Source organism: Canis lupus, chromosome 15 (genome assembly GCF_011100685.1).
Source record: "Canis lupus familiaris isolate Mischka breed German Shepherd chromosome 15, alternate assembly UU_Cfam_GSD_1.0, whole genome shotgun sequence".
Classification (NCBI taxonomy): Eukaryota; Metazoa; Chordata; class Mammalia; order Carnivora; family Canidae; genus Canis; species Canis lupus.
The window spans coordinates 40,933,197-40,960,282 of NC_049236.1; the positions used below are offsets into that span (position 1 = coordinate 40,933,197).

At 40.2% G+C, this 27,086-nt stretch overlaps 2 protein-coding genes across 25 annotated transcripts in view; one reads left to right on the plus strand and one right to left on the minus strand.

Moving 5' to 3' along the window:
• Positions 1–17: 17 nt before the first annotated feature.
• Positions 18–27,086, plus strand: part of LOC119868007 — a 32,787-nt gene continuing 5,718 nt past the window's right edge. For 3 of the 22 annotated variants that reach the window (XR_005370685.1, XM_038558833.1, XM_038558835.1), the window contains exons 1-5: positions 42–158; positions 508–668; positions 3,168–3,304; positions 3,733–3,821; positions 17,595–17,706. Coding sequence is in view for 11 of the 22 variants with exons in the window: in XM_038558833.1 (XP_038414761.1) it covers positions 651–668; positions 3,168–3,304; positions 3,733–3,821; positions 17,595–17,706 (356 nt within the window). In the remaining 11 variants the exon portion in view is untranslated. The other 19 variants (XR_005370686.1, XM_038558843.1, XR_005370695.1 and 16 more) reach the window with 16 other exon arrangements.
• Positions 17,696–27,086, minus strand: part of GNPTAB (N-acetylglucosamine-1-phosphate transferase subunits alpha and beta) — a 65,733-nt gene continuing 56,342 nt past the window's right edge. For all 3 annotated transcript variants that reach the window (XM_038558816.1, XM_038558814.1, XM_038558815.1), the window contains 3 exons: positions 24,378–24,545; positions 21,401–21,491; positions 17,696–19,148 (listed from right to left, as the gene is read on the minus strand). In XM_038558816.1, coding sequence (XP_038414744.1) covers positions 19,071–19,148; positions 21,401–21,491; positions 24,378–24,545 — 337 coding nt within the window. In that variant the 3' untranslated portion in view covers positions 17,696–19,070. The remainder of the gene's footprint in view (positions 19,149–21,400; positions 21,492–24,377; positions 24,546–27,086) is intronic.

Sequence of the window (27,086 nt, forward strand, 5' to 3'; positions counted from 1 at the left end):
AGGCTCCGCCCCTGCGGGCAACCGACCAAGAGACGGCTGCCCCAGAGTGCCTTGCGGGCCGCGGCCTGTGGAGGCTTGGTGTCCTGGAGGCCTGTTCGTGTGTGGTTTTCTAGATTAAGTTTTAATTCTTAAAATTTAATTTGAAAATTGCAGAATATGTAAGTCACGAAACATGATGAACACACGACCTAATTCGCGAAGTAGAATTTACTGGAAGCCTTGGAATTTCCTTAGGAAGGCCTTTCCATTCCATCCTCGCCCCGAATTCCCCTTTCAGATGTGTGGGTTTTGTTTTGTTTTGTTTTGTTTAATTATCCGGAATTCTGTGTAATTCGTCGTCCCTCCTATTTTCTAAGTTTTATTACTACATATATGTGTCCTTCACCTCGCTTGGTTTTGTGTTTGGGTGATAGTAAAAATATATACGTCATATTAGCATACATATATGATACCATATCCCTTGTAATGCTCGGCCACTCACGTTTTACTTCACATTATGTCACTCAGAGAATCTACATCATTAAGTGCATCCGTAGCTCTTTCATCTTCACTGCACAGATTTTGTTGTGACTCCCGCACCTTCTTCATCGGTTTTCTTGCCCGGCACATGTGGGCTGCGTCGGAGCACAGCCTGTCTGAACGTCGGCCCTATGAAATTCGGAGCTCAGGTATATACGACCAAGTCTGCAGAGACCCGAGGTATGACGTCACCAGGTCGCAAACTGGACCACACGTAACGCAGCCCTGGCTTCCGAGGTGCACTCCCACCGACAGAGCGAGCGGCTGCCGTTGGGTGGACTCACCACGTGGCGTGGGCAGGTTTCTTCATTTTGCCATTCTAGCAGGTAGAGGATGGTACGACTTCCGGGCCGCCTTTATTTTACTCCAGTTACTCATGAGATTATGCTCCTGTTAGGCTTATTGGCCATCTGCATGTTCTTTTTCTCAAGATTTCTATTGGAGGTTTCTTGTTGATGTATTTGAGGCTTTATATATACTGGATGTTAATCTTTATGACTCTTTCTTTAGCTTTTCAAAGAAACATATCCTAATCCTGAAGTCATAAAAATATAGAGGGTTTAAGGTTTTATTTTTTAAGCCTTTGTTCATCTAGAGGCAATTTTTTTGTGCCTGGTGTCAAGGTCGGATCCAATTACTTTTTTTGCCCCATGAGAAATCCAATTCATTGAATAGTGCAAACTTTCAACAGCTGTATCTGTTTGTATAATATAACATTTTTTACATGTTTTTGAGTTTGCTTCTTTAACCTATTCCACTGGCCAGTCTGCTATTCCTTGGCCAAAACTGTAGTTTTCATCACTCCAGCCTTATCTCTTTGGTATCTGATAGGGCAGGTCTCATACCTTATCTATTTTCTTCAGGAATATTCTGTGTATTCTTGAACTTTTGTTTCTCGTGTAAATTTTAGAATCCATTTTCCAAGTCCCATGGAAAAAAAAAAAACTTGGATTTTGATAGGCGTTGCATTGAATCTGTAGCTCAGTTTGAGGAAATTGAGTCTTCCTATTCTTTTTTTTTTTAATCTTTTAAAAAATTTTTTTCAGTCTTCCTATTCTTGAATATAGCATATTCTTCATTTATTTAGAACTTTGTTAATATCAATCAATAAAGTTAGTCCTTTTTTTTTCTCTGCACAGGGTCTGCACTGTTATTAGATTATAAGTCATGTTGTTATCTTGTTCTAATTGCTGGTATATAAAAATCCAATTGATTTCTGATATTAATCTGATATAAGAATACACTACTTCTAATAGTTTGTAGAGGCTGGGGCTGTATAATCATATCATCTGCAAATAACGACATTTTTGTCTCTTAATTCTTTGGCTTTCTTTTCTGACCGTACTCACTAGAATGTTTCATATAAAGATGAATAGAAGCATCAATATTGAACATCCTTACTTATCTTAAAGGTAACGTTTCTAAGACTTCTACTAACAATGATGCTAAATGAAGGATTTAGGTGTTTGCTTTTTTTGAAAATGTAGCTTCTATTTGTAGTACGCTGTTTTTTGTGTGCTTATTTGTTTTGTTTTGTCATTCTGTTTTAAATCACGAATGACTGCTGCATTTTATTTTTATATCTATTGAAATAATCGCTTGTTAATGTGGTGAGAAAGATTTATATGTGTTTCTAATGTAAAACCAAACTTACATTACTGTGATAAACCCAAGTGGATCCTGATAATATTCACTTTTTAAGCACATTGCTTTGTTGGATTTCAACAGTGTGTTGTGTCCATTTTCATGATTGAGGTTGGCTTGTAATTTTCTGCTCTTACCTAGTTGGGAATGAAGTCTATGTACATGGCTTGCTCCATGTTGTCAGGTCTTTGTTCAAACACTACTATTCATATCAGTGAGGCCTCTTCTGCCGCTACTTTTAGGTACTGTAAATGCAAACTCTGCACCTTGTTTCTTCTCTTTCCCTATTCCCCTTCCCCATTTACCTTTCTCCTAGCACTTACAATTTCTTATTATAAGTGTAATTTATTTACCGTATTGTCTCCCCCAACCCCTTTAGAATGTAAACTCTGTGTAGTATATAGTGTGAGGAACAAAGCTAATTTCACCTTTTTCCAAATGTCTATCCAGTTATCCCAACATCATTTACTAAAACGTCAATCTTTGCCTCCACTGAATTGAAATACCACCTTTAGTTGACACTAGATTTCCATAAGGAGTTGGGTCAATATCTGGATTTTGTTACATCTCACTGACATATCATTCATGTACCAGTACCACACTGAATCATAGACACTTATGAGCATATGTATTTTCTAAAGATTTATTTATTCTAGAGAGAGAGTGCACACAAGAGCAGGAGGGGCACAGAGAGAGGGAGAGAATCTCAAGCAAACTCCATACTTCGCAGGGGCTCAGTCTCACCATGGTGAGATCACAGCCTGAGCCAAAACCAGGAGTCAGAAGCTTAACCAACCACGCAACCCAGGCACCCCATGAGTATATTTTAATATTGGATAGGCTGGTTCCCCTCATCGCCATATTTTCCATGGTTTTCCTAGCTATTCTTGCATTTTTTAAAATACAGCTTTTAGCACCATCTTACGTCTCTCTAAGAAGAAAAACCTTGACTTTTAAAAGTTTTTATTTAAACCCCCATTAACACAGTGTAATATTTGTTTCAGGCATACCGTATGGTAGTGATTGAGCACTTCCGTACAACTTTAGGTGTTCATCACAGTGCGTGTCCTCCTCAGTCCCCATCACCTGTTTTACCCATCGCCCACCTTCCCTCTGGTCACCGGCAGTTTGTTCTCTATCGGTAAGAGTCTATTTCTTGGTTTGCTCCCTCTCTTCCCCACCCCCTTTGCTTCTTTGTTTTGTTTCTTAAGTACCACACACGAGTGAAGCCATACAGTATTTGTCTTTCTCTGACTGACTTATTTTGCTCAGCATAATACCCTTTAGCTCCATCCATGTCGCTGCAAATGGCAGGATTTCATTCTTTTGATGGCTGAGTAATATTCCATTCTATATCTATATCACATTTTCTTTATCCATTCATCAGTTGATGGATGGGCTGTTTCCATACTTTAGCTACTGTGGATGATGCTGCTGTAAACATTAAGATGCATGCAACCTTTTGAATGAGTATTTTTGTATTCTTTAGGTATATACCTAGTAGTGCAATTGCTGGATCATAGGTAATTCTGTTTTAACTTTTCAAGGAACCTCCACACTGTGTTGCAGGGTGGCTGTGCAAGTCTGCATTCCCACCAGCTATGCAAGAGGTTCCCCTTTCTCCACATCCTCACCAACACCAGCTGTTTCTTGTTTTGGTGAGTTTGGCCATTCTCACAGGTGTGAGATGGTATCTCATTATAGTTGTTTTCTCTTTAAGATTTTATTTATTTTAGAGAGAAAGAACATGAGGTGGGGGGAGCAGAGGGAGAAGCCCACTCCCCACTGAGCAGGGAGCCCAACTCAGGGCTTGATCCTGGGATCCTGGGATCGTGACCCGAGCTGAAGGCAGTTGCTTAGCCACCCGACTGAGCTACTCTCAGGTGCCTTGCTTTTCTTTTTCAAGTTTGCTTTGGTTATTCTGGGTCTTTTGTGGTTTTAGGATTGTTTGTTCTAGGTCTGTGAAAAATGCTGATGTTATTTTTATAGGGATTGCATTAAATGTGTAGATTGCTTTAGGTAGTATAGACATTTTAATAATATTTGTTCTTCCAACCCATGAGCATGGAATGTTCTTCTAGTTCTTTGTGTTGTCTTCCATTTCTTTCATTAGTGTTTTGTAGTTTCCAGAGTGTACAGGTCTTTCACCTCTTTGATTAGGTTTATTCCTAGATATCTTACTATTTTTGATGCAATTGTAGATGGGATTGATTGCTTAATTTCTCTGCTGCTTCCTTATTAGTATATAGAAATGCAGCACAATGCTGTATGTTGGTTTTGTATGCTACAACTTTACTGAATTCATGTGTCAGTTCTAGCCATTTTTTTTTGTTGTTGTTGTTGGAGTCTTTTCAAGTTTTCTATAGAGTATCATGCCAACAGATAGTAAGTGTCTTACTTCTTCCTTGCTGATTTGGAGGCTTTTTGTTTATTTTTGCTCTCTGGTTGCTGTGACTAGGACCTCCAGGATTGTTTTCATTAACAATGGTCAGAGTGGACATCCTGTGTTGTTCCTGACCATAGAAGAAAAGCTCTCAGTTGTTCCCCAATGATGGTGATGTTAGCTGTGGGTTTTTTATATATGGCCTTTATTACATTGAGGTATGTTCCCTCTAAGCTTACTTTGTTGAGGGTTTTTATCATGAATGTATATTTTACTTTGTCAGATGCTTTTTTTTACATCTATTTAAATGATCACATGGTTCTTTTCTTTTATTAATGTGGTGTATCACATTGATTTGTGAATATTGAACCACCCTTGCAACCCAGGAATAAATCCCACTTAATCAATGGTGAATGATTATTTTTAAATGTGTTGTTGGATTCAGTTTGCTAGTATTTTATTAATAATTTTTACATCCATGCTCACCAGGGATTTAGCCGGTTGTCTTTTTTAGTGGAGTCTTTATGTAGTTTGGGTATAGGGTAATGCCTCATCGAATGAATCTGGAAGTTTTCCTCCCTTTTCTATTTTTTCAAAATTGTTTGAGAACAATTGATATGACCTCTTTAAATATTTGGTAGACTTCACCTGTGCAGCTGTTTGACTCTGGACTTTTGTTGGGAATTTTTTGATTACTGATTCAGTTTCTTTGCTTATTAGTCTGCTCAAGTTTTCTCATTTCAGAAAAACCTTGACTTTTTATTGGGATCTCATTATATTTTTTAATTTGCTTAGGAAAAAATGTCATCTTAATGATGGTGAAATGTTCCAACAAAGAGCAAGATATCTTTCCACCATTGTAGTATACTTTCTATTTTTAATATCTCCCCTTCCCCTTCCCCTTCCCCTTCCCCTTCCCCTTCCCCTTCCCCTTCCCTTCCCTTCCCCTTCCCCTTCCCCTTCCCCTTCCCTTCCTTCCCTTCCTTCCCTTCCTTCCCTTTCTTCCCTTCCCAATATTTATGGGGATAGGTAAGTAGTTGGAGGGAAGAAGGTGCCGGGCCGGAGATCAGTCGAACAGACCCTGGAACTATCTGCCCATGGATAGCAAACCAAGACACATGTCAAGGGCCCACATGTACAGTCCCCATGACATCAGATCTGTGATCCGAAAGCTATGAATTTCAGGGTGGCACTTTATTCTTGTTTATATGTACATTTAAAACTATACGAGGCCCTTGGGTAGCTCAGCTAGATAAGTGTCTGCCTTTGGCTCAGGTCATGATCTTGGGGTCCTGGGATGGAGCCCTGTGTTGGGCTTCCTGCTCAGCGGGGAGCCTGCTTCTCCCTCCCTCTCTCTGCCTCTCCCCCATTCATGTGTGCAAGCTCTCTCTCTCTCAAATAAAATCTTAAAGAAGCATTTAAAAATATTTTACTACAGGTTTTGAATGTTTTTCATTAAGTTTGTTCCTAAATATTTTATTGTCTTTATTGCAAGAATAAATCAAACTTTTTCCTCTTCCATTATATACCTGATTATCTTTTGTGTTAATGAAGGCTTTTGGGTTTTGCATGTTACTTGTATATCCTGCCACATTGCAAAATTCTTTTCATGTTTGTATTAATTTACTTACTGAGCCTGTAGAGTTCTGCAGGTATGTTTTCATAGCATCTGTAAACAGTGATTATTTTAGTTCCAATTGGGTCTTTATTTTCTCTTGACACTCATTGGCTAAAACCTCAGTGTCAAATAGTTAAACAGTAGCAGAAGTGGTGGGCATTTTTGCTTCTTTACCTTAGTAAGAATGCCTCAGGTATTTCCCCATTTTAAGATGACTTTACAACTGAATTTTTATTTTAAATGAGTGTTAGGTTTTGTTAAAGGCTCTGTCAGCACCTGTTGAGATAATTATACAATTTTTCCTTACACCTATTAATACAATACATTATATTAAAATGATTATTGATCAATCTCTGTATTAGAATAAGTCTTACTTGGCCATGGTATATTATTTTCTTATTGTAATATTGAAGTCTGTTCAGGATTTCTGCAATGATATTCATAAGGAATATTGGTCTGTAATTACCTTTATGTTGCTGCAATTATCAGATTTAAATAATAATGTCATATTTACTTCATAAAAAGGATTTGGGGCACTTGGGTGGCTCAGTTGGTGAAGCATCTGCCTTTGGCTCAGGTTCTGGTCCTGGAGTCCTGAGATTGAGCCCCTGTATCAGGCTCCCTGCTCAGCAAGGAGTCTGCTCTCCCTCTCCTTCTGCCTGCCCACCCTCCTGCTCATGGTCTCTCTCTCTCTCTCTCAAATAAAAACTCTTAAAAAATAAGAATTTTCAAGTTTTCCTTCATTTTTTGTGCTCTGAAACAACTAATATTGGGAGTCTTTGGTCCTAAATGTTTGTGGAATTTCTTTGTAAAATGGTTCTGAGCCTAGTGATAGTTTCTTGTGAGGTAGTTCCTTGATAGTTTTCTTGATTTCTCCTATAGAAATTGGTCTTTTTAATGATTTGTCTCTATTGGGGCCAATTATAGTAAACTATGGTTTTCTAAGGAATTCTTGATTTCATTTAGTTTTGTAAACTTACATGCATCGAGATGTATGGTCTACTTAGATTTTTAAAATTCTGTAGTATTAATAGTTCTTTCCTCCCTGTGCCTGTTTTGGTTATGGTCTCGTTTTGGTTTTGGTTCCGTTTTTGTTTGGAGTTGGATTGTTTTTGTTTTCCCCCAGTCCTGTACATGTTGTGGATGGCGTTTGTAGCTCAAGGGCGCCTCCTTCTGTCTGTGTAATGAACTGCAGTTTCGCTAAGGGACAGTAGGTGGGAGTGAGGATTGATCTTTAATTTTCCCTCTCTCTTCCTGTTATCTCTGAGGGTACCACCCCTTCTTACTATCTGATTCTCCTCTGGAAGCCGTGTTTCCTGGAGGCTGTGCCACTGCTGGTCCTGCTTGCTTTCAAAACCTAGCTGGTACCATGAGTACCGCATCCTAGGCCTGTGTTCTGTGTCTGGGCTCTTAGTGTAGACTTTGTCTTCTAGGAGGTATCTTATCTGTGCTTCATCTAGAGGTTCTGCTCCCCGGCCTTCTCTTGCATAGAGTCTTTTAAGGCTCCCCTCCCACAGGCTCAGGCCTGTGCCCACAGGCTTGCAGCAATGGCACAAGCTCTGTTGGAATTTGTTGTTTCTCTTAGACAAGTTCATTGTATTCTCTGTCTCCTAGTAATGTTGAAGGCATAGGTTTTTATGTATGATTTTATTTTCACTTTTGTTGTTTTATGGTTCTCAGGATGTGTGGAGAGATTCAGATTCAGGGAGGTTATCATATTCTCCCCAAGTATTTCCTTGTTTTAGAAACATCACCAGAGATGTATCTTTGCTATTAGGCTTTTAAAAAACAACTTTTATACTTTACTGATATTTTCTATTAAATCTTACTTTTCTCTTTGATTAATTTTTACTATTATTTCCTTACTTCAGTTGTTCTTTTGTAGTTTTTTTTATGTTGGGTCATTACCTTGTTTATTTTCAGTCTTTTTTCTTTACCTTTACCAAGATACTCATTCGAGATGATAAATTTCTTTGTACCCTTTAACTGAATCCCACAAGTTGTGATGTGCAGTATTTTCATTACCATCACATTCTAAATATTTTTAAATTTCCATTATGAGTTCTTCTTTGAGGAGGGGGCAAGATGGTGGAAGACTAGGGTCCCCAAGTCACCTGTCCCCACCAAATTACCTAGGTAACTTTTAAATCATCGTGAAAACCTGAGATTTAAAGAGAGAACAGCTGGAATGCTACAGTGAGAAGATGGAAATAAATAAATAAAAAGCATCCAAGGGGGAGGGGCCCCGCGAAGAGCCGGGCTGAGGCTGGGGGTAGTGTCCCCAGGACAGGAGAGCACCGTCCTGGAGAAGCAGGAGCTGCACCAATCTTCCCGGGCGGAAAGGCCTCGCAGGGAGTTAGAGCAGGACCCCAGGAGGGCGGGGATGCCCTCAGGCTCCCAGGGGCACTAACAGACACCTGTGCCTCGGGAAGAGCGTGCCACACCCCGCCACCGAGCTCCCTAGAGGCCTGGAGTGCACCTGGCGGCGGCTCAGGCGGCGGCTCCGCGCAGAGAGGGCTGCACAGCCCCGGGAGCGCGATTCCAGAGGTGCAGGCCCGGGAGCCCAGGGCGCGGGGGCACACAGCCCAGGATCCCGGCCCCCCCCCCCCCCGACAGGCGGAGGAGGGGAGGGCCCAGGACAGCAAGGACGCTCCTGCCGGGGCAGCCCTGAGCTGTGCAGATCCACGCCACCTGCGCTCCCCCCCACCCCCGCCCCGAGCATCCAGGCCCCTGCGGACTAGGAGCTGCGGTAGTTCCTGCAGAGCTAACTCCAGGGCTGGAGAGCTGGCCGCTGCTGTTGTTGCTCCTCCTGGGGCCTCACAGGATAAACAACCCCCCACTGAGCTTCACAGTGGACTCACAGGATAAACAGGTTAAACAACTTTCACTGAGCCTGCAAGCAGGGGGCTGAGCAGCTCCCCCAAGTGCTGACAGCTGAGAATCAGCACAGCGGGCCCCTCCCCCAGAAGACCAGCTAGAGGGACAGGGGAAAAGCAAGTTATTGACCAAGCAGCACTGGAAAGTTCCAGGGGAAGTCTACAGTGGGAAGGGAATGCTACAGTGAGAAGAGTTAGTTAGTTAGTTAGTCAAGGTAGGAAGGGGGATTTACAGTATATAGAATCATCAGAGGATACTCCTCCTTGTTTTTTGTTTTCTGTTTACTTCTCCCCCCTTTTTTTCTTTTCTCTTTTTTTTTCTTTTCTTTTTTCTCTTCTCTATTTTTCTCCTTTATCCAAGTACCACTTGTTTTTGGCAACTCTGCACTGAGCAAAATGACTAGAAGGAAAACCTCACCTCAAAAGAAAGAATCAGAACAGTCCTCTCTCCCACACAGTTACAAAATTTGGATTACAATTCAATGTCAGAAAGCCAATTCAGAAGCACTATTATAAAGCTACTGGTGGCTCTAGAAAAAAGCATAAAGGATTCAAGAGACAAGTGAACTCTCAGGTGAACTTCCCAGTGCCCCTGGGAAGAATGAGTGAGTGACATAGAAGACAAGTTGATGGCAAGGAGGGAAACTGAGGAAAAAAGAGAAAAACAATTAAAAGATCATGAGGATAGGTTAAGGGAAATAAATGACAGCCTCAGAAGGAAAAATCTATGCTTAATTGGGGTTCCCGAGGGTGCCGAAAGGGCCAGAGGGCCAGAATATGTATTTGAACAAATCATAGCTGAGAACTTCCCTAATTTGGGGAGGGAAACAGTCATTCAGATCAAGGACATAGAGAGATCCCCCCCCTAAAATCAATAAAAACCGCTCAACACCTTGACATTTAATAGTGAAACTTGCAAATTCCAAAGATAAAGAGAAGATCCTTAAAGCAGCAAGAGACAAGAAATCTCTAACTTTTATGGGGAGAAATATTAGATTAACAGCAGACCTCTCCACAGAGACCTGGCAGGCCAGAAAGGGCTGGCAGGATACGTTCAGGGTCCTAAATGAGAAGAACATGCAGCCAAGAATGCTTTATCCAGCAAGGATCTCATTCAGAATAGGAGAGATAAAGAGCTTCCAAGATAGGTGGAAACTGAAAGAATATGTGACCTCCAAACCAGCTCTGCAAGAAATACTAATGGGGACTCTGTAAAAGAAAGAGGAAGTCCAAGGGAACCATCCACAAAAAACAGGGACTGAACAGGTATCATGATGACACTAAATTCATATCTTTCAATAGTAACTCTGAATGTGAATGGGCTTAATGACCCCATCAAAAGGCACAGGATGTCAGACTGGATAAAAAAGCAAGACCCATCTATTTGCTGTCTACAAGAGACTCATTTTAGACAGAAGGACACCTACAACCTGAAAATAAAACGTTGGAGAACCATGTACCATTCAAATGGTCCTCAAAAGAAAGCAGGGGTAGCCATCCTTATATCAGACAAACTAAAGTTTATCCCGAAGACTGTAGTGAGAGATGAAGAGGAACACTATATCATACTTAAAGGGTCTATCCAACAAGAGGACCTAACAATCATGAATATTTATGCCCCGAATGTGGGAGCTGCCAAGTATATCAATCAATTAATAACCAAAGTTAAGACATACTTAGATAATAATACACTTATACTTGGTGACTCCAATGTAGCACTTTCTACAATCGACAGATCTTCTAAGCACAACATCTCCAAAGAAACAAGAGCTTTAAATGATACACTGAACCAGATGGATTTCACAGATATTTACAGAACTTTACATCCAAAGGCAACTGAATACACATTCTTCTCAAGTGCACATGGAACTTTCTCCAGAATAGACCACATACTGGGTCACAAATCAGGTCTTAACTGATACCAAAAGATTGGGATCATCCCCTGCATATTTTCAGACCATAATGCTTTGAAGTTAGAACTAAATCACAGCAAGAAGTTTGGAAGGATTTCAAACACGTGGAGGTTAAGGACCATCCTGCTAAAAGATGTCATCTTGCTAAAAGGGTCAACCAGGAAATTAGAGAAGAATTAAAAAGATTCATGGAAATTAATGAGAATGAAGATACAACCATTCAAAATCTTTGGGATACAGCAAAAGCAGTCCTGAGGGGGAAATACATCGCAATACAAGCTTCCATCCAAAAACTGGAAAGAACTCACTTATGAAAGCTAACCTTGCACCTAAAGGAGCTGGAATAAAAACAGCAAATAGATCCTACACCCAGTAGAAGAAGAGCAGAATAAAGATTCGAGCAGAACTCAATGAAATAGAGACCAGAAGAACTGTGGAACAGATTAACAAAAATAGGAGTTGGTTCTTTGAAAGAATTAATAAGATAAACAAACCATTAGCCAGCCTTATTAAATGAGTTCTTCTTTGACTCCTGAGTTAATGTGTTTTTAGACTTTTAGACAAATGTAGTTCTTCAATTTTATCTTTTTAATTAAAATATTCTAACTTGATACCCTGTAATCTGGATCATACCTATGATATTAAATGTGTTACCACTTGCTTTATGATTTAGTACAAGGGCCATTTAAAAAATTATTCTGTGTGTGCTTGATAAGAATGGGTAAGCTCTAATTTGGAGGTGCTCAGTTCTAGGTTTGTCCATCTAATCAAGTTTACTAATTGTGTCATTCAAATCTTTTATGACTTTGGTGATATCTTTGTCTCTGTGGCCTAGGAATAACTGAGGAGTTATTGGTCATGTGTTAAAATCTTCCAGTCTGATAGTGGATTTGTTAAGTGTTCCCTTATGGTGCTATCAATTTTTGACTTTTATATTTTGAAATTAATTAGGTGCATACAAATTTAGAATTTATTCATCTTTCTGTCAGTTGAAACTTTAATCTTTATGTAGTGACCTTAATAATGCTTTTTTCTACATCCTTTTATATTCCATGTATATATCCCGTGGTGCATATCCAGTTTGGGTTTATGCTATAGTATTTGGGGGCATGCAGGCTGTTGGCTGGGGTGTTTCAGTTTTCCTCAGAGTGGGTTCTCCAAGAAGCTAGTTCAAGCCCATTCGCATCATGGTATCTGGGTTCCAGGTGAAGCCAAAAGAGAGCAAGCCCCAAAGCACGATCATTTTCAAACCTCTGCGTTTGTCCCATGTGCCAAAGTTATTCAAATGGCCAAGCCCCACTTCACAGAGTGGATAAATAAATTCAGCCTCTTGATGGGTGGAGCAGCATAAATCTGTGCAGACAGAAACAGCATTATTGTAGCCATCTCTGCAAATAAGCTCTCACAAGCCTCTCCTTTATATTTTGCACCTCTCTGTATCTCTGCTGCAGTGTGGGCAAATGTATTTGGTTAAGTGACTGTGGAATGCAACCAAATACAATGCTGGATGACTTGGAAGCACATAACTGAAATTTGTCTAACCAAGTGTACATTAGCTAGGGTAGACTGTTACTGTAACAGATAAAACCAAGCATGTCTCATGACTCAAAAAAGTTTATTTCTCCTCTAACAGTACTGGGAGAATAAATAGGTGTGTGCAGTCATTTAGGGACTCAGGCTGATGGAAATGCTTCCATCTTCAGCCTACGGGCTCCACAGCCATCAGAGTGGCCGTCTCTATACCAGCCAGCTGCACGGGAAACCACTACGGGGGAGCGGCGGGCAGGAGGCTTGATGGGCTAACCCTGAGGGGGCACACGGTATTTCTGCTTACAGTTTATCACCTAGAAACTCACAGGTTGACACCTAACAGCAAGCATGATGTTAATCAAAGAGAAACTCATAAAAATGGCTTAAAACATGACATGAAAATGCAGAACAAAATTAAATTAGGCTCTGCCATTTACCGTAAGACCTACAGCAAATTACTTGACCTGTCTAAGCCTGTTCTCCTGTTTCCTTCTTCACTAATGTAGGGGGCATAAAAGTATTTATCTCATATAAATTTAGAGTTTTGTTTTTTTTTTTTTTTAAGATTTTATTTATCTAAGAGATGGAGAGAGTGAGCAGGGGGAGGGGTAGAGGGCAAGGGAACAGCAGACACCCCGCTGAGCACGGAGCCCCGCACAGGGCTTGATCCCAGGATCCGGGGATCATGACCTGAGCCCAAGGCAGATGCTTATCTAGCTGAGCCACCCAGGGACCCTAGAAATTTGGATTTTAAAAAGTGAAATAAGGCATAAAAACTTAGTAGGCACTCAATAGCAAATAGCAAGTACTTAGTAAACATAAGTTACCACCGTTACTAATATTATAAGAGGTGTGTGTTGTCACTGGTATACCATTTCCTGAGTATATGAATACTACCAGTGCCAGACATATTAATTAATTAACATAGAAATCCTAAAAAAAAAAAAAAATTAACATAGAAAATTTAAGTTTTAATCACAAAAATTAGAGTTGGAATATTTTACTAGGGACTTAGGGATAGAAAATAGGTTTTTTTAAAAAAATAATTAGGGGCACTTGGGTGGCTCAGTTGGTTAAGCGTCTGCCTTCAGCTCAGGTCATGATTCTGGGCCCTGGGATCAAGCCCTGAGTCAGGGTCCCTGCTCCCCACTTCTCCCTCTCCCTCTTTCTCTCAAATAAAATAGTTAGAAGATATAAAATGTCACAAGGCATTTCTGATTCTTTAAGTATTTCTCCAAAAAGTTCTAAGAAGTCCACAGTTACTTAATGAGGAAGACTGCTTGCATAGACTGGTTTAAGAAGGGCCCTGGGGTAGTGCCCTCACAGTCGAGACCAGTTTCTCACATTGTCCCATCCAATTCTGCCTGTAACAGGCAAGTGATATGATTCCATTAACTTTAGGGAGGTGACACGTTGCACATCAAACTGAATGACTTCCTAGACGGTCGTATAATAGGACTGTCTAGCTTTTTCCTTCCAAGTCTCCATAAGAGAGCCTCATGGTTGCTCAGTTAGTTTTCTCTCTCTCTCTCTCTCACTTCTCCCATACAGCTCTCCCCTGTTTTTCCTTCTTCCTGTTGCCCTGGATCTTCCCTTTTGGATCACTCCATTACTTTTCTTCTGTAAACAACACAACTTACTCATGTTTCTGTTGTATCCACCCTATAATTCCATTCACCAAGACAAAGGAGCCTCCTTAGAAGGTTTGAAGGGGACAAGATTATATATAACTAGTTGGTATTTTTGCAGTCAGTTAGAAAAACATAATTTAGAAAGTTACTCTTCTAGGCAGATGTCCTAAGCATCCTTAACATCTCCTCGGTCTCCCATTCTCTACTGAGCGCATGGTATTTGGCACAGTCTTCTCACCCCAATTCTTGCCCTCATCCTTTGGCCTCTCAGTTCAAGGTCTTTATCTAAAATGGCCTGCCCCTACAGTCCCCCAACTCTTATGACCACACCTGACGCTGCTCCAGCCTGACAATTCCTGTTAGGGATCCTACTTTCAAACCAGTACCTCCTACCTTTCCAGCTCAGTCTCATCTGTTCACCCTATAACCACATGCCAGTCTCATGCAGACTTTCAACCCATTACCATTTTACTTTTCCTTTCTCAATGAGCCCCCCTCTTGCCTTTGATTCAGTTTCCATCATTTCAGCCAATCTTGTGCAAATAAGAACCTGTAGTTTGACTGCATATATCTGGTAAAATGTTATTTCTGCACTCAGCTGTCCTCCTCTGAGGGCTGCCTACCCTTGCTCCGATGCCCCTGGAGAAAATTACCCAAAGGAACAAATTTGTCAACCTTTTATTTCTGAGTTTCAGCCTCATTTGGACCCTCAACATTGCCCCAAATTTTCCCATTTCCCTGTGACAACTCAACTGTGCCCAGCCTTTTCTACTCTACTCAACCTTCCACACTAACACTTCCCCTTCACATTTAACATTCCTCCTCTGTTTTCCTGAGGGAGTAGTTCACTCTGAAACCCCTGAAACTTCTCCCATCAAAGCTACAACCTACCTGCACCTGAGTCCATTCTTCCCTCTTCCTGTGTTCTGCGTTCACGGCCTCTTGTCCTCTAAGAATCTTGCATTTTTCCATGCTTTCCCTCCCTTTCTGTTTTATCCCTCCCATTAACGTTTATAAATAATATCTTACAACTTAAAAACTTCCTGGGCCTTATTTCCAAACAGACTATTGCTCCCCTGTGTCTTCCTCTTAGCAGTCAGAATTCTAGAATCATCTAAGCTTGGTGCCTCAAATTCCTTTGCTTCGGTAGACCCTTTGAACCACCATAAACCACCTTTGGTCCTTTGTACTTTGAAATGATGCTGACTCTACAGTGACCAGTGACCTCCATGTTGATAAATCAAATGCATTTTCTCTGGTCCTCATCTCATTTCTCAGCAAGTCAAAATATTAACCATTTTTTCCCTCCCTCGTTGGCTTCCTTTGGCTTCTATAGCTGTACAGTCTCTTGCTATCCCCTTATCATTCTGGCAATTTCTCAGTATCTTTGTTAACTCCTCTTCTTCAGTGTACCCTCAGATGCTGGAGGTCCCCAGGACTTGGTTTCACTTAGTTCTCAATTTCTACTCTTTCTCTAAATGTTTTCATACATACACATGGCTTCAAATAAGTTTCTCGAGGTGTGGTTCATGGATCCAGCCTGTGTCAGGATCACTTGCAGATGAAGTGGAGACATGTGGTATTTGGAGGTTGGGAAAGGGGTGTTAAAATGCAGATTCCTAGGCCCCAAGTAAGGCCTACCAAATTAATTCTGTGGGTGAGGACTGGGAATCTGCATTTTAAATAATTCTTCAGGTCATTCTCATACTGACTAAAGTAGGGGCCCACTAACTTGATTTGCTACATATACAAGAACAGTTCAACCTCTCCATCTGGTGACTTACTAACACCAATGCCTTATTTTCTCAAATGTTAGGAAACTTAAAGATGTGAAAAACAGAAAGGAAATAAGACACGAAAGATATGAATGAATTATTGGCCCCATGAATAATCAAGATTAGATAATATCATCTTTTGGCTTTTCTAGCTCCAAATGAAAACTCATCTGTATTCCTAAGTTTCAAATTTTAATCCTTATCCAACTAAACAAAACCACGAGAACTGAAATGACTGTTTCATCACACAAAGTCTCTTAATATGGAACCAAAGGCATTTTATGGATTTTCAAAGTTAGCTTTCCCTTGGTTAGCTAATAAAAAGCATTCTACTTTCCACTAAAAACTTAATATGGGTCATTATAATTTTACCTAAAATTTGTTAGATTGTTATTTTAAAGTAATATTCATTGTAAAACAATTTTTAGAAGATAAATAATTGATGAAGGAAATGAAATTCACTAATAATCTCACTACCAAGAGATAATATAGTAAAATTTGGAGTATTATTTCATTCTTTGTGTACATATATGGATTTTCCTCTGGATAATTTTTAAATATTTTTTGATTTTGTACCTGCCTTGATTTCCTATCTCTCTGCAATTCTTTTCCTTTTTTTTTTTTTCTTTAAGGGAATACGGGATGGGGCAGAGGAAGAGAGTCTTAGGCAGGCTCCATCCCCAGCATGGATCTCAGTGTAGGGCACGATCTCACAATCCTGAGAGGATGACCTCAGCCAAAATCAAGAGTCAGATGCTTAACCAACTGAGCTACCCAGATGCCCCAATTTTTTTTTCCTATTTTTGATCATATATTTTACCACTTGTATCTAAGGTTTTGCAAACAAAGGCTTCGGGGTTTTATTGCCTAAAGTCTCAAATAAATTTGGCAGATAATATTAGCTTCAGATGTATAATTTGATATTTACATATACTACAAAGTGACAAGAAGTCCAGTTACTATCTGTCATCATATAATTGACTCCCTTCACCCTTTTCACCCACCAAACCCACTTCCCCTCTGATAACCACCTGTCTGTTCTCTGTACCTGAAGGGTTTTCTTTTCCACGTTCAACACATAAGTAACATCACATGGTATTTGTCTTTTTCTGATTTAGCATAATACTTATACTTTAGGCAAGATTTCCTTCTTTTTATGGCTGAATAGTATTCCATTGTATAAATATACACCTCATCAAAACAGTATGGAGGTTCCTCAAGAAGTTAAAAATAGAACTACCCTATGACACAGCAATGGCACTACTAGGTATTTACTCAAAGGATATAAAAATATAGATTCGAAGGTGTGTGCACCCTGGTATTTACAATAGCCAAACTATGGAAAGTGCCCAAATGTCCACTGACTGATGAATGGATAAAGATAATGTGTTTTGTGTGTGTGTACACATATATATAAAATGCAATATTACTCAGCTCTTGAAATGAAATCTTGCCATTTGCACAATATGGAAATAAAATAAGTCAGAGAAAGACAAAGATCTAACCACAGAAATGTCCAACACACCCAAATGTTCATTTCTTTATAACTTTTCTATAATAAATTCTTCAATTTAGAATGACACCCAGATACTTCCTAAACTTTTACCATATGATAAATCCTATTTAGAACTTATTTTCCCACATGACATTCTCCAGTGTGTTCTAGTACTATCCTCCCCTTACATTACTTCCCATTTATTTTCAGTTGTGTTCAGCATGGACACTGATACACTGTACAAGCCCTCAAGTGATTATAGAATCCGGATAACAATGAATTCATTCCTCAAAGAGTTAAAAAACAAAGCATCAGATAAAATGTAAGTTTTTATGAGACTTCATCACATTTTGAAATACATAACTCTTATAGCACAAAGTATTTACAAGTTCTTTTTACAAAATAGGTTTTGAAACAATACTGTTGAGATCATGATCTAAAACACCTGTTAGAGTTCAAAAAGGACTTATGGAATCTAATCTCCAGAAATCCACCATATAATCATATAAATAAAATATAGTTGAACATCACAGATTAATCATACATAGAAATATGAATTCTCTATCCCAGTGGTCAGCAAACAATGGCCTGTGGGCCAGATCCAGGTGGTGGCCTGTTTTTGTATAGCTACAAGCTAAACTTGGCTTTTGACATTTTTAAAGGTTAAAAAAAACCCCACTAAAAGTAAACAATAAAGAATATGCAACAGAGATTCATGTGGCCTGCAAATATTTGCTATGTGGCTTTTTACATGAAGTTTGCTGACCCCTGCAATATATGAAACCAGTTGGAAGAGCTAGCCACTAGAATATACTATTATAAAAGACACCACTGTAATGTGACAAGTATCATCAGCACTACTCATTTCTAAAATGAGGCACTTCTGTTTGAATATGTACATTTCCAAAACATAATTAATTACATCTGGAAGGTAGCTTTGCTACTTAACTCTAGCCCTTTTAATTAGGCCTCTGCATGAAATCACATTCTTAGGGGCTGAAGTAAAGCACAAAATGCATCAGATGTCAGTGACTGATCTCATCAGTAGCTGACCACTTATGGTCTTAAATGTTAATAAAATCCATAATTTAGGTATTGCCAATAGAAGGTGATATTGTTGCATTATTTAAATAACATCTATAAAAACATGTTTAGATATCCCAAGTCATTATTTTCAGAAGTAAGGGTAAATAGTTAACTTAGTAGCTACTTATTTAAAAGTGAGAACTGGAAAAAAACCAAACCAAACCAAACCAAACCCAACCAAACCAAAAAACCAAAAATGTAAAACTGCAGCACAAGTCTTTGGAATGCAAAGACTGGGGTCTCTTAGCAATGGCTCCCAAGCTGGCCTAGGCTTCTCATGTGAAAGTTAGTTGGCAATGGTTGCTTAGGGGAACTTGGCAGCTCTCTTGTCAGACTTTTCATTAAAAGAATGATGGGTCCACAAGCAAATGCTTTAAAAGTGAAATCAGATCAGAGCTGCTCAACATACAAGTTTTCCATGTCTTGGTTAAACAATTCCTGGCCAGTCAGCTATATTCAGGCCACAAAACAAGTACTGTACTGGATGCTTTTCCTTCTGCAGGCCAGGCTGGCTAAGCATCACATCACGAAGACATCTCTCTGATGCCAAGTTTTAAAATGCTCCGTGAATGCCGAGGTAGATGATTTTCAAATGAAGATCTATACCCTGATTCGGTCGGGACTAGCTTCTTTCTGTATCCTCCTTCTAGGAAGTATCTTCCGCTTAAGCGCAATTAACTAGATAATTAAAGACAGAAAATAAATTTTAATTCTCCATGTTGACAAACTTTAAACTTTGAGTCCTATGACCTTAATCATTTCCACAGTCTTCTACATAAAAAAAACAGAGTAAATAAGTCTCCATCATTCTCTCCAAAATAAAACCAGCTACTCACGACTTTTGTTATAGGGTCGATATGCCTATATATGTGCCCACAAAATATTTAAACCCACAAGGATAAAAATTATTTTGGCCCATGCTTCACTTTTTTAAAAACCTATATCTACAAATTTTTACACAGTGATTACCAAGCATATTTATTTTCAAGACACCTATTTCTCAAGTCTTTATATTGAAGGAAACTGCCTCTGTTTAGCTATTACATCTGGAAGGTAGCTCTGCTACTTAACTCTAGCCCTTTGTAATTAGGCTTCTACATGAAATCAACATTCCCCTCAATTTGAAAGTGACTACATATATAAGACAGAATTAAAAATAAAAAAACCTTTGTATTAAGATCCTGTCACTACTTTCCCCCTGTATTTAAACACAGCAATAATCATTTGAAAATATAGGTAACACCTAATTTATGACATGGGTTGTCATGCAAAAGATTACTTTGTAACTACTACCTTACAATTTGGATAAACACTCGTTTCTCACAGAAATGGTTTATCCATGACACATTTGAAATAGGAAACCTGACTGCTGTTATGACGGAGTGTCAGTGAGAACAACAATTGGTTGTTGTTGGAATTGAAACAAAAGAACAAATGTGTTCTTTATGGTTTCAGTTTGGGATCATACTGTCTACTCCATCTCAAGGGGGAAGCAGGGTTTCACCCACATACAGACAATGAGCTGGGACTGGGGCAGAGGAAGGGGCAGTGCTGGCTGATTCACGGCAAGCAGGGTTGAGGTTAAAGATTTGATTCCCATAGGTAAAGAGCAAGGGGACAGAGAAGAGAGGGTTACGGTTTATTCTTCCCTTCTTTTCTCCTGCCTTCTGCCTCTCTGGTTCCCTATCCTCTACTGTATAAGTAACGCAGATGAAAGACTGGCCCTCTGGTTCCTTCCCCCCCACTGCCAGCCACTGCTTCCAGCCTGGGTGCCTCCTCTTCCCCCCTTGGCAGGCGGCACACAGCTGACTCCTCATTCCTCACTGGACCTCTCTGCTCTGGAGCAGGGATGGCTTTACCAGCCATGAATAATCGCAACAAATATCAAACACGAGACTGATATTTGCTGGGAAGAGGATAAAGATTAAGTTGCAGTCCTGCTCACCTGCCCAATCTCCCATTTTCTCATTTCCTTCCATTTACAGCAGGAAGCCCAGGCCCTGCTAATTCTAAAGTTTCAATACTTCAGCCTCTTCCTTCTTCTCAGTTTAAGTAAACTCAGTGTGAGTTTTCCGTGACAGCTGGAAAAGCTCCACTCAACAGTCCCTTCAAATGGAGGCTTGCCCCAGGTCAGATCAGCCCAGACATGGTTCCCTCCTGTCTTCACTCCTTTCTCATCAGACCAAATAAAGATTCTCTGATCCCTTTCTTTTTACCTCACAAACCTCCCTTCTACTTTTGGGACTTCACCTGAAGGAGGTTGTATATGCACCTGTATGGAGAGAAGTTCCAACAACTCAAAGGAAATGTAATTGGGACGTGAGCATAATGAGCACTGTCCACAGAATAGTGGGAGGTCTGAACACACTGCAGTCACTTTTAGAAAGGTTACAAGAAAGAAAAAAATTGGAAACCCATGCAAAATCAGTGAGGATTCTAGATAGTTTTTGGTTAGAAATACTTAGAGGTTTTCAGTTTTAGCTTGACGTCTACAAGTTAATCTACTGAGTACCAGGTAAAAAGAATACTGGTAGTGCATCTAGAAGAAAAATGAATAAAAGGATATTATGTTTGCTGTCTGAATATTATGAGCTATGTCTGACATACTGACATCTTAGTTATAAGCCAAAAGAAGAAATTAAAATTTTCTTGTGAATTTATATCACTTTTTTTTTAAGATTTCATTTATTTATTCATGAGAGACACATAGAGAGAGGCGGAGAGACACAGGCAGAGGGAGAAGCAGGCTCCAGGCAGGGAGCCTGATGTGGGACTTGATCCCCGGACCCCAAGATCACACCCTGGGCTGAAGGCAGCACTATACCGCTGAGCCACCCGGGCTGCCCAATTTATATCACTTTCTAAAAGAATTAGATACTCTTATATTAAAAAATACTGTTTGATCCCCACATGAAATATATAACACTTACCTGTTCAGCAAAAAATGAGAATATAGTAAACATAATCAGTGTTGCTAGTACACAATGAGTCCAAAACTTCAGTTTGTCTCGATATGCTCTCCTGTTCAGAGAAAGAAGCAAATATACAGTTCTGTGCAGTTTCACTGCATTAGAATTATTTATATACTAGGTTAGCAAAAAGTCGCAAAACACAAAAACATTGTGTGGAGGCAACATGAAAATGTTAATACAATGTACATTTCCAATGTGAGTTCAGATTTTTCATTAGGTCATGGTAAGTAGTATATTTGAAGTGTCAGAGTTACCCAGGCAGAGGAGAGGACTTCAAAAGAAAATTATGTCTCACATTTAAACAAAAATACACTTTCTTTCATATCCATTTCTTCACAGTCACTTGACCAACACTTCCTGTGGATACAGACAGATGAACAAGAAGTTCTTGCTGTAAACTGTTTATAAGCCTGGGGAGTCACTGACATGCAAACAACTAGCCACCACACAAGATGGACCAAAAAATGTACCATCAAAAGCAAAGTCTTATGGAAAAACAGAGACATAAGGAAAGCACCTCAGCATTGGTGACATTTCATTTAAACCTCGAAGTGGGGTGGGGGACCTGAAATGGAAGCATTTAGCTGAGTAAGGCAGAGAGAGTCCGGCAGAACTGAACAGAATCTGCCCGGGGGGGGCAGAAGGAAGAGAGCTAGGCCATGGCGAGGCAGGTGGGAAGAAAGTGCAGGTATTCTGGAAAATATGCAGTGGGGTTTGGACATAATACTCCACTGGGAAAGCACATGGAATGGCAAGTGTGGGTGTGTGTGGACAACTAGGTGAATATGGTGGCCATCTGAAGGGGGGGGACCAAGGTGATAAGGCAGGCAGTCACGTTAGTCTGGGTATGAGAACGTAATAAAGACCAGTGAGAATGAAAGACAACAGGCAACGGAGACATACTCTAAGTAGAATCAAGTGGATGTGAAGATAGGATATTGGGGTTCGAGGTGGCAATAGAGCAGTTTCCTCATCTGTAACTTGGAAATATGATTTACCATGAAGACGAACTATATGCTTAACATAAGGCTTGGAAGATACGCTAGTAACTATCAGTTCAGGCCTCTGTGCTGAGTTCTGGATTCTCATGCAGAGCTCATCTTATGGTGGATGTCTCTGTTCCAAGTCCTAGATTGATAATGGTACCTCTGTGCTTCCAGCACTTCCTGTGTCTCATAATCGGATCACAAGCAGCACAGCCAGTCTAATGCCTAGGGTGCCATTCAGAATCTGTATGTAATTTTTAAACAGCTAAGAAGCCACAGGCTGTAACACAGCTAATGAGTCGTATAGCAACCACAGAACCTTAGGATAGCTGGAGGTTCCCTAAGCCACTCATCCATGGGGCGCCTCCTATGTGCGCGAAAGGCAGTGTGGACTCAGAGAAGGGTAAGACATCATCTACGCCCCTGAAGACGGCCTACGTTCTATTAGGAGAGACGAGCATACCAGACAGATGGCTCTCCTGCACAGTGAGTGCTAGCCCCAAGGAAAGGGAACAGGAAGATGGCCTCTAGGGACACCAGAGAAAGGTGACAGGGACTCAGGAGCACAATGGCATGAAAGGAAAGAGAAAAGTAAAGTTTCTAGAAGGTAGGGAGGTGTTGGTGGCCCTGCAGTGAGAGAGGACACAGAAGCTGAGCAGGATAAAGAAACTGAAGCCCCCAGGGAATTACACCTCACTCATCTTATCTGTACAACACAGAAATCAAAGTGCTCTCAAACTAATCATAAGCCCACTTCTTTCTTATTCGATTGAACCCCTGAAGATAAATGTAGTCACAAACTAGACTTGGGGAGTTAACACTTGAACTCATCCAGAGATCTTTTTCCTTTGAGCTAAAGGAAAGTGAAAATGATTAGAAGCTGTTCCTAGAAGACAAGACCCACAGTTAGTAATAACTTCTTTTGAAAATAAAAATATATATAGCTATTAACAACATACATACTGATTGTCTCACCCAACCCCAAGATACCCAAGAGTTCGAGCCACTAAGGTCACTAATTTCCTCTACAGTGTCTCTCAATTCCATCTACTCCATTCTCCTTATTCTCTGAGCTCTGTCCTTGGTCACACCATGACTGTGTCAGAGCTACTGAAATGCTTAGATCTTGTCTCTCTGCCTCCAGTTTCCAGACAACACTGCCTCACTCCAAACAACTCCTCACCACTCCAACTCCACACTGCTATCTTTCCAAATCATGAAGTCTGATCACTGCAAACACCTAAACAAAATTTCTCCTGGGGGCGCCCCATGCTCCAAAGAAAAAAGTCTTAATTCAGACACAAGCCCTTCACAATGTCTCCTTTTCTCTCCACACACTCTCTTTTCCCAGTCCTGTGCTTTGTTTTGTACAGGCCATTTCTTCTATCAGGAATGCTCTTTTCTACCTGGAAAAGTCCTTTTCACAACTGAAAACCAAGTCCCCATGCCGCCCTCCCCTAACAATTAGCTGCTCCCTCATCCACACCCCGCTAGCACAGATCCTGCCACAGCACTTGACACTACAGCTGTCTGCCTGTAGCCCATTGCTCTGAAGGGGCCATGAGCACCCCAGAGCCTGGTCCCACACTCCTCTGTCTCTGTGTATTCCTAGCACCTGGCTGGGGTAAATGGCAGTAAAATAAGACATGAAGGAGATATTATGAAGCAGCTTTAGGTTGCGGTGGAATATATGCAAGGTTGGAAATTAGGCTGCATTTACCACTTACAGCTGCCTCATCTGCTCTTATCATGCTCTCCTGCCAGGTAGCAGGTATGTAAGAAACACAGTCGCTATTCTGATAGCAATGAGTTAGGCTTGGCAGATGTGCTTGGCCAGCAAGCTCAAATAAAAACTTTTAAGCATATTTTTATAAAGTAATTCTAGATCAAATAACACATTACAGGAATTCATCACTCTTATACACACACACATGAACGTGAGCCCTTACCACTCCTGCAGCTCATGCATGTGAAGGAAACGGTTTCGATACTCTCTTGGCAGTTCAAACTGGGATGGTATGGGGAACATGGATTCATAGAAGTCCCTGAGAACAGCTTTCACTGTCTGGGCATCTTTATGATTATGGTCTATGTTGTCATTCAGGCAAACAAACTTCCTAGAATTAACAGAGATCCATGGTTATTAGTTAGTGTGAGAATGATCTTGACATCATAAAACAAGAAATGTAGCTTCCAAATATATTTTAAATGGGCTCCTGTTCCATGTTGTTGCATGGGTTGATACGACTCTCTAGGGGGAATAATGTTCTATAAAATTTTTCTTTGGATATTCCTCACCTGTAAAACAAAAAGAACTAGGGAAGATAATCTTAAAAGTGTCTTCTAGCTATTGGAATAAATTAATGATTTCTGTTTAGCATGTCCCCAATTAAGTGTTTAATAAATGCAGTTTATTGACGAGAGCATTTTGTTGGCAGCCAGGGAGGTATTAGTAAACAATGAAAACCAAGTTCTATACAGTTACATTATTAAGAATAGTGATGCAGGGGATCCCTGGGTGGCTCAGCAGTTTGGTGCCTGCCTTTGGCCCAGGGTGTGATCCTGGAATCCTGGGATCAAGTCCCACATCGGGCTCTCTGCATGGAGCCTGCTTCTCCCTCTGCCTGTGTCTCTGCCTCTCTCTCTCTCTCTCTCTCTCTCTCATGAATAAATAAAATCTTAAAAAAAAAGAATAGTGTTGTAGATAAGTGAGATAAAGATGGTGCCTTACAGCTGTGGATTCTATGAGTTCAGTGACCTCTTCTTATGTTTCCAACCAAGCTGCTGGAGTTCTGGCAAAAACCAGATGACAGTCTTACTTCCCTACTGTTTCAAGTTCCTTTCAAGGTGAAGTCACTAAACTGAGGGCCCATTAAATCAGTAGGCAGGAATAACCCCACTTTTGAAGTTCAAGGGGAGGGAAGCCCACTCCCTCCCCCAGAGGCAGCTTCTGACTGTGATGTGAATCCTCTTCACGGTGACTGATGTAAGAATGGGGCACAGAGGCACCTGGGTGGTTCGGTCAGTTAAGCATCTGACCTTTATTTCTGCTCTCAGGTCATGATCTCAAGGTCACGGGATGGAGTCTGCTTGTTCCTCTACCTCCACCCCTAGTCATGAGCATGTCCTATCTCTCAAATAAATAAATAAAGATCTTTATTTTTAAATATATATATCAATTTATATTTTATTTTTAAATATATAAAAATTTATATATAAAATTTTAAATATATATAAATAAAGAAAAAAAAGAACGGCGGCGGGGGTGGTGAGCACACCGCACATACAAAGGGGTGATCCATTTCTGTGCTATAGCACAGCTGTGTCTGCAGGGACATCTCCAACCACTGTGGTGCCCTACCTCTATCTGAAGAGGAGAGGCAGAGACTAATAGTCGGAGGGAAAAGCAATGCAAAGTTCCTTGCGAATGGGGATGAACCTGTCCTTAAAGGTTTAGTCGGTTAGAATGCAGGTTTCCACTCCTGACTTAGGGTGAGCACCCATAAAAGTAAAACAGCTGAGAGTTAATAAGATCTGTGCAAGGTCACAGGAGCTAGCTGGGCCCAACAGACACAGCCTGGCTTGCCAGGGATCCTTCTGGTCAACCCCTGTCCGTTTAGGTACCATGAAGGTCTACAAATTTTCTAACCCCATAACTTCTGAACTGGCACCAAGAGGTAAAGGACAAGGTACAACTGAAAACTACAAACTCCCACATGCCATTATTACAGATAACTAAATGGGAGAGCACATCAAAAAAAATGGGGGAAGCAAAAAGCAAGTATTGAAATTGCTTTTTAAAGTTATTTTTAAAAATTAGGGCAGGGCATTCCAGGCAGAGGGAACAGCAGGTATAGAGAGCTGAAGCAGAGTAACTATTAATTATAATAGTTTATTGTTTGCTTGGTTTGTGGGAAATATTTTATAGGAAATAAAGTATTTTACTGAATTATTGAATACACTAAATAAGCATGAAAGATGTTTCCATTTATCTTCAAATTCCAATTTCTCCCCATCCCACTGCCAAACAGGAATGAATTTTAGAAAAAAAAAAAAAATACCATGGCTTTACCTGTCTAGAAATTTTACATTTCTGATCATTTATCATTAAAATCATAATAAATGAGGACATAAAAACTGAAGACTTAAAAGGTACTTAAAAGACTCCGATGAAAAATATTCAATTTTATATGCCAAAGTCTTTTTTTCTAGGAAACCCATCAAATATCTATTTCCCACTAAAGTTCAAAACTCAAAAATGCAGATTTTTAACTAATTTTATCAAACTATTCCAGGCAACTGTTACAGGGCCAGGTTGGAAATTTTCAAGGCTTACATAAGCCTGAACATTTATTCAGCCCCAAAGAATGCCTGCACTTTACTGGATTAATTTTCACATTTGTGAGAGCATTTCTTTTTCTTCAGAAGCTAATAATGGACTTTGCTTTGAATTGCAAAGTCTAATCACCAAAACAACTTTTCTGGAAGCACCTTCTTAAGAATGCTAGGAGAGTCCCAGCTATCTAGCCTCACTCCCCATGGTGGAGTCACTCCTTGGCCTCAGTGAACAGCTCCTGTCACCAGATTCCTGGAAGTCCATGCTAGCCCCTGTGCCTGGGGGAACCTTCTCCAAACTCACAGCTCCCATCTCTAGCTCA